We start from the raw sequence: 13,483 nt of genomic DNA on the forward strand, positions 1-13,483 counted from the left end.
TAATAAAAATTAAAAGTAAACCGTGACTAAATAGAGAATTTGACTATGTTTCATCTTATTAATTTCGTGGCTATACTTTTTGTAAACTAATAAATTTTTGGTACATATTTGAAGTCATCCATTTTTAACACCTAACAATTTATTATTTATTTATGACTATATATGATATATCAAATTAAAAAAAAAAGGAAAATTACGTGGTTAAACAAACTTATACTACTAGTTGCTCATCATAGCTATAGTTTGCTATAATTACTACTCGCGACTAACATTAACCATTAATTATGTGGGTTGACTTCGAGTTTGTATAATTAGTCACATTTGTATAATTCGCCACATTTGTATAATTCACAACTAACAATTCTTCGTTTGATTTGTATTTGTATATGATAGTTTGTATTTGTATATGACGACGATTTCCTTTGATTTTCTAGTTTTGTCATCATATACGTTAATCTTTTTGTGTATAACTTCTTAAAGTTTGTATAAACGTGTAGTTTTCGAATTTTGTGTAATATAATTTATATAATGTAATTTGTATAATATATTTTGTACAAGTGTTTAAAGTTCATATGTATTTTTACATTACTCAATTATACAAAAATACGTGAATTATATAAATGTACCTGCGAATTATACAAACGAGATGCGAATTATACAAATTATTGCCCTCTCTCGCTCGCTTCTCTCCTCCCTCTCCCAATCTCGCTCACCTCTCTCCTCCCTCTCCCGATCTCGCTCGCCAGAATATACAAATACATGTGTATATATACAATTATCTAACCGATATACATATACAATTCACTTCTCTCCCACTCTCTGCCCTATCTCGCTCGCCTCTCTCCTCCCTCTCCCAATCTCGCTCGCCACTCTCCTCCCTATAACATGTAACTACGAATCGTAATTAGCAAACTATAGCTATAGAGTGTAATAATTAGGCCATTTTTGAGTGACTATTGTTGGAAAACTATATGCACAGCGGAAGCATACCAAAATCATACAACTTACATGAATAATAGACAACACATTGTTTATACTAGAACAAGTACAATCATGTTAGGGCATATAAACTTTCTGAATTTAATTTCAGAATTACCTCTTGAAGCGTGAGCCGATACCTTCAAGTGAATCCACAAGCTAGTTGACAAGCTAGAAACTTCAAGCAAATTCATAAGTTAGTCCACAAACTAGACCACAGTTCTACAGTCTTCTACAGTGATCCCAAGTTCACTTCCAAACCCTCTCAATACTTGGGTGGACAAGTATTTTATGGAAAAAATTATCTTTTTCAAGAGTTAGAAGAATCCCTACTTATAGAGATTTCTTCTTAGTCCAAGGAAAAGGAATACCATGTCTTTCCTTAGAATAGAAAGACATGTACATCTCCCTTTCCTTAGAAAAGAAAAAGTAATGTCCTTATTCCTTTCCTTAGAATATAAAAAGCAATATACTTCTCCCTTGCCTTAGAACATAGAAAGATACATACTTCTCCCTTTCCTTAGAATAGAGAAAGACACATACTTCTCATTTTTCCCTTTACAATAAATTCTGAGTTCTAGATAAATATGGGCACGGTAGGGACCACATAATTAATTACCGAGGCTTCCTATTATGAAAATAATTTCAAATAATTAATTTGAATTATTTTTACCATAATAAATTACAAATCATTCCACTAGAAATTCGTAATTGCACTCCTCTATTTATATTTTGAAATTCCCCATTAGACACATATGTAATTCCCCATGTTAAGATTACAGATACTAATCAATAAATTAAATTACTGACGAACTTAATTCAATGATCAATTTCCTTTAGAGCATTGCTTAACTTATTTCATGTGTCGGATTCTTAAATCCACTTGCAAGGTTTGACACGATGGAAACGTTTAAGTTTCTCAAAAAGGCATATCATCAATCTCTATATCGAGACATGGATTCCATCAACTAACTTATTATTTTTCCAATATATATTATCATCATCCAATGTACCAACAATATTGACCCATCTTAGAATCTCACCTTTTAATAAATCAAAACGATGATTAACATATACAAATCATAATAGTTATATCAGGATTAAGAATATAAGTACATTTAATAGTTTAGAGAATTGTTTTTGTCAGTCAGTCTAAAGCAACTATCTCTATTCGGTCCCGTTCAATACATACAAAATGCACTAGCACAAAAAGTTGGAACTATATCATTCCCATAATCAAGATAAACTAGCTATAATTTTGTGCTACAATCGTACCAATGGCATGTCCAATTTCCATCTTAGATTGTGAACAAAAAAACTTTATACTTATAAGAACCGATGATTTAATCCTCTGTGTATAAGCTTAAACTCTATACACTAAATCATCTACTATATAAGTAAACAAGCACTATAAACGAATATATGATCTATTAAAATAAATAAATAATTATTCTATAATAAATACTATATCTAAACACGTGGTTAATAGTATATATCCCAACAACTATATGCGAAAGTTCCTCTAAAAAATATCTTTTAAGAAAATATTTTGACAAAATATCTCATGAGTCAATTTTGGCTACATATCAATTCACATTCTTAATGGACTGAGATGGATTAAACCAAACTGAAGTGAATTGAGCTAACAAATGACCTGCCTAAACTTGAACGAATTAGGTGGTTGGACTTGATTTTGATATCGCTAGACGCTATGTATATACAACTTATAAGTAGAGGTGACAATTGAGCTGGTTGGGTTAAATTTAGACAAGTGATAGTGGGTTAAGACAACAATCGGATCAAGACCCAACCTAATCCAAATTTGCTTGAGTCAAAACACCTTTGGTCAAAATGGGTTAGGCAATAGGTTATATTGCAGGTTAAGACCCAACCCAACTAAGCTTAATCATTTTATTTGTTCTTTTAAACTATTTTTTCTGTATTTGGTAACATAGTTCTTTTAAACAATTTTAGTACTTACTGAAATTATTTTTTCTTTATTATGGCTATATGCAATATATTAAATTTGAAAACAAATATTTAAAAAATAATATTTGACAAGATTTTTCGTGAGCCAATTCGAGTTATATATCAATCCAATTTTTAGTGGGTTGAATTGAGATGAGTTGAACTGAATTGAACTAATGAATCAATAACCCACCCAAACTTAAATGAATTATACGGGTTGGACTAATTGAATTTGATTTTGTCACCCCTTACTTATTTATATTTTATTATTAAGTATTATTATATTATATAATAAAATATAATATAAAATACAACCCCAAAATTTGGTTCAAAGAAAAGGAAAAACAAAAACAAACGGCGAACGATAAGAGTAAACACCAGAATAGGCATCTCTTTGTTAATGGCCAATCTGTTGTTTCACAGATCTCCATTCTTCAGTGCTCTCTATTTTTGTTCATTCTTTTCTAAGGTAATCGCTCTCATTTTGTATATGTTTATCTTTTTGTTACTTAAATTATTGTTATGTATCTTGATATTAATCATTTAATATTTATTACTTCTTATTGAATTCGGTATTTGGGGAAGGTGGTGTCTGGATTTTTGATCGGAGAACGGTTTTTTTTTTTTTTGAATTTGTGAACTAATCTTTTGGTAAATTGATTGCTGTTGGGAGTTATAATATTTAAATCTGAAATTAGATCTCTCTTGGGTACTTGAAATAAATTGGGGCTTACTGAAAGTTATAATATGCATTTTGGAGATATCTGCGTTGCAGTATTAAAATTAAAGAAGAAACTGTGTTAAGCTTCTTGATTTAATAAATTATTATTTGTAGATGCACCAAGTTATTTTCTGTACTGTAAGGGTTAAAGTTGTGAATTAAGTTATGCTAGTTGGTTTATCAGAGAAGTTAGAAGTTGTAAAGCTTGGTTAGAGAGAGTGAAAACGCACACGTGATGTCTTTTGACGGAGCTGAAAGGCCATGGAAATGTGGGAAAGGGGGTACTGTGAATTTACAGAAAGTGACTTCCATTGTTCGGGACATTGGGGAACCTTGTCTTCATCAGTCATCAATAAAGGTAATGGCTTTTAAGATATGTTATTCTCAATTATGGTGTTTTGAGGGATGTCATAGTTTGTACCTCTGAACTCTAGTGCTAGCCTGATCAGTTCTCAATTAGTTTTGCAAGGAAATTATGTGATCCTTTTGTGTATTGCCTATTGAGTGTTTCTTATTTGATCTCGCACTGAACTGGTTTCTTTCACTATTCTACCTTTACTCTATTTTTTACTTTACTTTGTCAATTTGTAAAAAATCTGGATTCTAGAAAATTTGAATGTGTATGGTTGCATATCTTGATTCTTCTTCCGTGAAAAATTATTTAATCTTCAGCTAAAAACATAATGGGATGAAGAAGATGTTAAGGGGCCGTTCAGTAGGGCTTATTGCCACTTGTTATACACAGTATATAACTAAACATTCCCTATTCCCCATTCGATCCCCACTTTGTAAGCCCCTCCCCCCTTTAAAAGAAAAAATAGACATAACAATCCCCACATTATTGACAGTCTGTTTGAATTAACTGAATTTAAGTAGCTTTTAAGCACTAGAAAAACACTTTTAAAGTGCTGGAGCTGGTTTTCTGATAAGCAGTTACATGCATTAAATAACAGTGCTGAAACTGAATATAAGTTGTCGTGCTTGGTAAAAAAGTGCTTATCAACACTTCTTCTGCTAAAATGTCACACTGAAAATCACTTAAGCCATGCTGGCACCTACTCTCAATCTAGTAGGCAAACCAATTTCAGTTTTAGCCAATTCCCTTTATTAAAAGACAAAATGTAAACAATTGAAAACGATTGCAAGTCATATATATGTCTCATATAACATAAGCACAAAACTAATACAGACAACCCCAAAATCTAGCCATATTAGTCGAAAGCTCTACATCATTGGAAATACATAAGACTCCAGTATCAAGTACACTGTCTGAATTGGAAAGATAAAAAAAGTAAAGACAGGAAGGTGGTCTAGTGTTGCGGATCAGCCAAGAAGCTCACGCTGACTCTCTGAGTGCAAGCTCTCCAGACATGATCCCTAACTCTACTAGTACCAATATTAGGAAGTGCACAAAAAGTGCAGCAAGTGTTGTGTGAGTACATAATATGTGTACTCAACAAGTATTATTGACCGACACCAACAAAGTAATGGTGATGGCTGGCCTTAAAAATACCTGCTTTAGCCTGTGCAGTTCATATAATCTCAACCGATAAGGAAATAACTGCTAAAAGGGAAATCCATCCGAACAACATTATAAAATGCACATAACAATGTATAAATGATATGTACAAATAAGAGTCACGCTGAAATGCATGTGATGTTGACCCTACCAATCTCAAATTGTGCCCCCAACACTTTGTGCATGCACTGCCTCACTGGGGTGTCTAGGAGCAGTGATCCACAGGGGACAACCGCGTTGTCCATGCGTCTGCAGGGAACAGGATCACATTGTGTCAATAATCATGTCAGTCTGCCTAAAATAAAATCCCATTGGGCCATAATGACATCACTTCACCCTGGACAAGATCCCATCGGGCCATAATCATAACACTCCGCCCAACACATTATTTCATTTGTCCCAAAGTATCCTGAATGCATGTCATGGAAAAACATGAATCACATATGCAATCACATGACATGTAAGCGGTGCATAAAAATGAATCTATGCAATATGGGTATCATTTAACACATGAAATATCTGCAAGGGAACGCCTAGTATGTTGCTGCAAGTATAAGAAAGAAGTAAAAATAACCTACAATGGAAGCTTATTGCCTTTGGTGAATACGGAGGAGCATCCAAGAAGTTGAACCTAACAAAAGAAGGAATCCATGAAAAGAGAAAAAAATATTCTGGAATTAATTATGTCGAGTATTTCGACACTAGGAGATAAGTAATCCACCATCTTTGGGAAGTTTTAACTCTTTGAGAAAGGATTCGGTCAAAAGAGGGTGTAAATACTCAGAAGCCTAATGATCTGGTACAGTACAACACAGTCTAGGAGTCCTAATTGAATATAAATGATGAAAATAGATGTGCTCTCTGTTATGTCCACATCCAAGGAATTCCTCATTCATAGTAGTGGTATCACTTACACCACATTAGCAAGCATCATTTCACTAAGCTGACTATTTTCCATCTTGTAACCATTTAGATTACTTCCCCTTAGTTCTTGTTGATTTTAATGACATTTCAGATTGCTAACTCCTCAAATTTCCATATTTTGAGAGGAACAAAGACAAGTGTGGTTGTATAGCAATTAACAGTCCTAATAGGAATTACTAAGGATTTTCTTTTAATTACTATGAAGTGTTTTTACATATTTGTACCTTAATATTAAAAATGATAATATTATTTTTAAAGGCTAAAAAGGTTGTTCAACTTTAGCTTTTTTAGTCTATCAACATTTTCTACTCAAGAGTTTTTCCACTTTCATAATAGCTAGTTTCTCTGCATGTTTATTTTATTACATAACTTGTATATACTTTGTGATGCAATATGTTGAATTTTAACCATACACATATTTCAAGAAGTCTTGTTTGAGTTGTAAAGGCATTTCGACATACGCTATTTGCAAATCAACCTTTGTTGCAGTTTCAAAAAAAAAATCAATCTTTGTTGTATAATTTTATCGACTATTTCAACTTCAGCAATAAATAGATAAGTTATATCTAACAAAATTATTTTTAGAGCTTCTCGAATGAAGTAATATTTTACTTATAAAAATCCAACTTGTATCCATGTGAAATTATATCAAAATGTCAACACATTTTCAACTTTTACTTCAAATACTTTTTTTTTCAAACTTTAACAAAATTGTCCAAAATAAGCAATTTAAAATAGATAAGTAATCAATATTTATAATTAATTTAATTTTCTTCACTTGAGCTGAGGGTCTTTTGGAAACAACCTCGCTACCTCCAAAACGTAGTGGTAAGGCCTGCATATACTCTACCCTCCCCAAATACCACTTTGTTGAATTTCACCAAGTATGTTGTTATAATAGTAGAATTTTTTTTTTGCTTATATGTATGTATATCATTCAAATGTTAACATTAATGTGTGAAATTTCAAACTAGAATGATTACTATTATTTGTGAAAGAAAAGGCTAGATGTGAAAAAGAAGGAAACTGGTTTAATGATGAGACCAACGGTATAGCTCCAAATTCTCCTTCACTTTGCATTTGTTTTCTTTTTTCTTTTTTCTCAATCATTCTTTCTTTTCTTTGTTTTATGAATTTTCACAATTATGAGTTAAATATTACTCTATCTGGTCAATTACCAACTTTGGAGAAGAAATAAGAAATAACTTTTGTTTTATGGTATGTAATTTTCGTTATCCTACAATAACAAAAAATGGAACTCATAAGATTATGTGTAAAGATTGTCAAGAAATGAATTTTCAAAATTTTTGTGCCTAAGAAAAACTAAATTTTGAAAGACTTGGGGCCAGTTTGGCCATGTGAGATGAAAAATCATGATATGAAATCATATGAGATGAAGTTGTGGTTTGTTTGGACATGCAATTTGAATTTTAAGTTGTATGCTTTGCTCATAAACATAAAACCCCCATAAGTTGTGAAAACTATCAAAATTGCCTCAATTTTTTATATTATCTTTATCCATAAAGCAAAAATTCATAACAAAAGTATAATACACTATCACAAAGTTATTCTAAAAAAAACACAATATATTTGATCAAATTTTAGTTCAATAAAAAAGTAAAATTGAACTTGAGTTATAGTAAACTACTCTTTAATAAATTGGTCATCAAAATATTACTCTTTAAAAGAATTGAACATGGTCAATTCTATATCATCATGTTCATATTCCGAGAATATTTCATCATTCCTTCGGTATTCTCGCAAAAAATTAAATAGATATAAAATTTTCTTTTCTACAAAATATAAACTTGTGGGTCAGTTTTCGTATTTGAAAAATATGAAATCATGAGATGAAGTTCTCAGATCATGCTTTTTGGAGAATTTGGGATTTCATCTCATGATTTCAAATCACTAGATGAAATAGCATGTCCAAATGCCTACTTATATATTGTCAATATAAAATTATACCTATCACTCTCACCTTACAAATAAAAAATTGTTAGGACTCTTCAAGAGACTTGTAAAGCTTGGGTAGAGCCTTCCACGAAGGGAGGTGGCATGAATAAGGTAGGAGACAAGTCGCGTGAGGCTATTACTTCATTTGACGAACTGGGTCCTTGGAAAGGTGACACTGATCAACTTGTTTTTGATGATTTTTCCACTAATGAGGTTTGGAATCACCCCAAAACAATTTGGTGACTGTGATTTCAGTGGATAAGGGGAAATGGACTGCTGGAGATCCAGTTTTAGCTGCTGGCTAGTGCGCTACTCCGGTGGGGTCAGTCGAAGGCTCTTGTTTTAAAGTTGATAGGCCTGGAACACCCCTCCCCAATTCTGATTTGTCAGCGAGTCCTCCAAGGCCCATGGGAATTCAGAGAGGAACTTTTCTATCTCTCATCAGTTAGATAAGGACGTTATGGGGTGGGGGTGGGGAGGGGGGGGGTACAACTGGTGGCACAAGGAATAGGTTTTTTCACAACAATGTGTTGTGCAGGGGAATTCCTTAGGGGAGTTTTGCTCTTTCTCTTGTAATTCAATTGTGGGTGGCGTGGGGAATACTTGTGGGGTAACTACAAAATTTGTGTGTGTGCTTGGGCGTGGGGGTGGGGGTATTTCCAATTGGGTGGTAGAGAAGTACATTAATTTTGTGAAGTTTTTAGGGGTGTCTTTTGATGGTATGGAGGGGAAAGTTATTGATCTCTTGAATTCTACTGACCAAGAGGCTAGATATGTTGTACAGTTGAAAGAATTAGAATTGATGGATGAGAACAATTCTAATTTGGGTGTTCATAAAGGAGGGTGCAAACTTTTGGTGTATAAGAGGAGAAATAGGGAGCCACATCGAGGGAACGAGGGGGTAAGGGGTTGGAAAATATTATTTGTTGATGGATTATAAAATTATCAGTTGAAATTGTGAGGGGATGAATGATCCCATTGAAAGGGCTATTTTAAAAGTAGGGTTTAGAGAATTGGGGCCGGACTTGCTATGTATTTAGGAGAAGAAATGGAGAAGTGTAGGGGGTGGTAAATGGGTGAAGTATGATTACAATCAGGCTCGTGGCAATGCAGGTGGTATTCTTATTCTTTAGGTTGATAGGAAGATGGCATGTATTGAGGTTTAGGAAATGAAGTTTATGATTGGTATGAAGTTTGGAAATGTTTGTAATGGGATTGGAAGGGGTTTTGGGGGAGTGTACGGACTGGGGGGGGGGGGGGGGNAGGAGGTGTTCTGGGAGGAGGTTGGGGCAGGTTTGGGGAGATGGGACATTCCTTGTGGGGCAGGGAGATTTTAATATCATAAGATTCCTAGAGGAAAAGGTACAGTGTAGGGTGATATCTAGGGCCATAAGAGTTTGTGGAGTTTATTGATAACCGTTATCTTATTGATTTACCTTTAACATGAGCCTATTTCACATCATCTAGAGGACACTTCCAAATCTAAAATGTCAGATTCTTTATGTTTACTTCTTGGAGTTAGCACCTGGTGCTTGCAAGTCCCTTTATCAAGATTGGTCTCAAACCATTCACCTATCCAATGCCCATTTTATTGGATTGTTAGTAGAGGAAGAAGGTCGAGATCTCCGTTCAGATATGAGAATGTGGTTGAAAGCGACAAATTTTGGGGAGAAGGTGAATGGGTGTTGGAGTAGCTACGTTGTGGAGGGGAGACCTTATCGGCTTGCTATAAAGATGAAGATGCTTGAAATAGATTTAAGGGTGTGGAACAAAAAAATATTTGGGAGGTCTCCCCTCATGTGGATTTTTGAAGCTCCTATCAGTGTTACACGAAAATTGGAAAGGCTCCAGAGGAACTTCCTTTGGGATTTAGTGGAAGGGGCAAAGAAGTATCATTTGGTTCGATGTGAGACCGTGATGACTCCTAAATGTTGTGGGGTTGGGGATGGGGGTGGGAGTCAAAGAGTTGAGGGTCTTTAACAAAGCTTTGTTCGGGACATGGTTGTGGAGATTCAGGGTGGAGCTCAATCCTTATGAAGAAGGGTGATAGTTGATAAGTATGGGGTAATGAAAGGGGGTCGGAAAACTAATGTTACCACTTTGGCATTTGGTTGTGAACTTTGGAGGAGCATCATGAATGGAAGAGCAGATTCCTATGATAATCTCTTATAGGGTAGTAGGGAAGGGAGTAGAGTTAGTTTTTGGGAAAACGAATGGAATGGAGACATGTTGCTAAAAGATGAGTTTTTGAGTATTTATAGGGTGTCGTGTCAAAGGGAGGCAGTAGTCCAGCACATGAGGGGGACTCAAGGGGAAGAAATGTTTTGGGATTTGAGGCTTAGGAAGGATTTTCAAGATTTTGGAAATGGATGAGTTTCAAAGGTTACTAGCTCTGCTCCATCTTCATTGTGCGCAGGTGAGCAGATCCGATAGACTGAGATGGAAGTTGGGGAACAATTGCGTATGTTTAGTCAAGTCTTTTTTTATGAGAAGGTTTTTGCAAGGGAGTAGGAGGTGTTGCCTATAAGTCGGTTTTGATTCTTAAGGTTTCGAGGAAAGTGTAGTTTTTCACATGGTTAGCTGCTGCTAGAAGGTTGATCTTGATGGCGGAAAACTTTAGAAAAAGAAAGGTTGTGTATCAACTGGTGTTATTTATGCAAGGACGTTGAGGATGTAAATCATCTTCTACTACATTGTAGTTTGGCTACACAACTGTGGTGGGATATGTTCTGCTGGTTTGATATGTCCTGAATGATGCCCAGATCTGTAAAGGAACTTTTGTTTTGCTGCAAAGCTATAAGAAATGGGAGGAAGTGCACGGCATGGAGTGTGGTTCCTCTGGCTTTGATGTGGATTGTTTGGAGAGAGAGAGAGAGAACTAGGGATGGCCTTTGAAGGAGTAGAAACCGCTCCCTTATTTATTTTTGGTGCACTCATGTAGAGAACCATGCCGTTTTGTAGGTTCTTTACGTTTTGGTATACTTCTTGTATACAGCCAATTTTGGCATGTTGATTAATATAGTTTGCTGACTTGATAAAAAATAAACACTCTAGGAAAAGGATAGAGGGTGGTGCTAGGACAAAATTTCATCTTGCTCATCATCAAGTTAAGCAAATAAGGTCTATCATCGTATGCACAACCTTTTAATCTCAGGAGCTTTATCCTCATCATAATATTGAATCAGAAGTTTTAGCTTTATTTGTGGAGGGTGTTTGAAACGAAAGAGACATACCTCTTATCCATATGATATCACATCTCTGCTTGGAGCCCATCATATTCTGCTCTTGATTTGTTTATCAACTGGCAGAGATTTATCATCCAGACACTAAAAGGATTTAGTTGGAGAAGCTACCAACCTTCAAGTGCTATTATTTTTTTTTTATTAGTTTAAATAAAACAGAATATCAAGTGCTAATATAGAAGTTGTAAATACCCATAAATTTTTTATCAGCAGGATAATTTCCTGAATTTGGCAGTTCAGCCACTTGCAACACTAATTTGTTTGCTTGCTATCAAAAAAGAAAAAAAAGAAGTAATTGGCCATCATTAAAGGACCCTTTGAATATATCTGAATAAAGCTTGTCTCTAGTGGTTCACCCATTTAATGTAATGAAGTAACATTTAGAAGAATTCAAGAAACACTTTTGCTCGAGTCTATTACTTGAATTGGAGAATTCATGTTTATTCTTGCTTGCTAATATTAGTTGTTCAGAAAATATTACTCTCTCTATCCCAATTTATACGACACACTTTCCGTTTCAATCAATCTAAAAAAGAATGACACATTTCTTATTTCATAAATATTTAATGACACTATCGACATTTTACCCATGTTGGGTCCGCTTATTTGGCAAATAATCCACAAAAGTGTACTTTTCTATTTAAAAATTCATTTATTTGAAGGGTAATTTTGGAATATTGTAAAGTCTTCCCATATTTCTTGAACTCAATGTCCAGTCAAATTACATCACATAAATTGGGAAGGAGGGAGTATGATTTCTTTAGAGGAAGTATCATAGAATACAGTACTTATTCATAGGTCTGCTACTTTCTTCCTTTTTTTTGATTAATAACAACATAGGAATTTTTGCTTCGTAAACTCAACTTCTACACTGTTGACTTTTTCTTTGTGCTATTTATGGTAAACTCAACATTCATGCTGGGAATATTTTTCTTGTGTTTTTGATGATACAGATGAGCAAAATGCTTAAGCCTGACAGGTGGCAGACAATCTTTGAAAAGGATGGGAAGGTACATGGTTTTAGGAAAGTGCTGAAATTGATCATATTAGGGGTAAGGCTTCTATTGTTGTAAGTTACTATTTTTGTTAAAGCCCTTTGTGCTTAATTTTGCTTGTGGGAGAGGTGGATCAGTCGAGGCTCTTGTATTGGGAATATATAACACCATTATCCAAAAAAGAGAAGACAACGAAGACAAATAGAGAGAGAGTGAAAGACAAATGCAATCGAGAAAAAGAGGTTTAGACCGAAAGAAATAGCTAGAATAGAGAGAGATTTTAATATCAAATCAATTCAGTTAAGTCTCATAATTATTGGAGAAGAAGAACAATATACCAAGTTTAATCCCACAAGGTAGTGTGTAAGGCTACCTACCTAGGAAGGTAGAGAGACTGTTTCCAATACTCTCGGTTCAAGGAAAAACATTTCAGAAAAAGAAAATAACGGGAGTGAAGAAACCACGGTAAAATACTAAAGAAACCATGACTGAATATTCTTAAAAGTAGAATAACTACAACAAAAATAAGACAGTAATAGGGGTGCAAAAAAACAATAAATAGTAACAATAAGCGAATAACAAGAAACTACAATAATACTACGAGATAAGTGTTAAAAAAACATCTAAATTATCTCATTTTATTGAGTTTCATACCTAAACTATTGAGAGGGTGAGTTTCATACCTAAACTATAAGTTGGAGAAACACACCTCTCTTCTATACACTCTCTTGATGGTGTGGTAATACACTCTCTTTTATTTTAAAATAATTGACACATTGACACTTCACATGGACAAAATATTCCATTTTGAAAAAAATTAGATAAATTATTAGTATTAGTTAAAAATGAAAGATTAAAGTACTTTAATCTAAAAAAAAGCAAATTAATATATTTTTTAAGAATTTTTTTTTCTTTTTCACTTTCCTCATTTTGTCTTAGATATATACCATATGTTTTAAGGAAAAATATTTTCTATTTTCCGTACGATTTTTCTAAAAATAAAATTTTCATTTTTGTTATATTCAATATGCAAGTAAAAAAAATACTTTCCTAAAAACATATGTATATATCTAACACAAAACAAGAAAAATGTAAAAATAAAATAAAATTGAGAGCAAAGGGGTAAATGAGGTGGGGTAGAATTTTTTTTTTTTCTTAAAGATATTTGGAAAGGGGTGGG

General features: G+C 33.9%; 1 protein-coding gene across 1 annotated transcript in view; it reads left to right on the forward strand.

Moving 5' to 3' along the window:
* The first annotated feature begins 3,277 nt into the window (after positions 1 to 3,277).
* The window catches only part of LOC125859730 (uncharacterized), a 42,270-nt gene continuing 32,064 nt past the window's right edge, over positions 3,278 to 13,483 (forward strand). Inside the window, exons 1-3 of the mRNA XM_049539543.1 lie at positions 3,278 to 3,415; positions 3,852 to 4,025; positions 12,262 to 12,360. Coding sequence (XP_049395500.1) covers positions 3,903 to 4,025; positions 12,262 to 12,360 — 222 coding nt within the window. The 5' untranslated portion in view covers positions 3,278 to 3,415; positions 3,852 to 3,902. The remainder of the gene's footprint in view (positions 3,416 to 3,851; positions 4,026 to 12,261; positions 12,361 to 13,483) is intronic.

The sequence above is a fragment of the Solanum stenotomum genome, chromosome 3 (genome assembly GCF_019186545.1).
Source record: "Solanum stenotomum isolate F172 chromosome 3, ASM1918654v1, whole genome shotgun sequence".
Classification (NCBI taxonomy): Eukaryota; Viridiplantae; Streptophyta; class Magnoliopsida; order Solanales; family Solanaceae; genus Solanum; species Solanum stenotomum.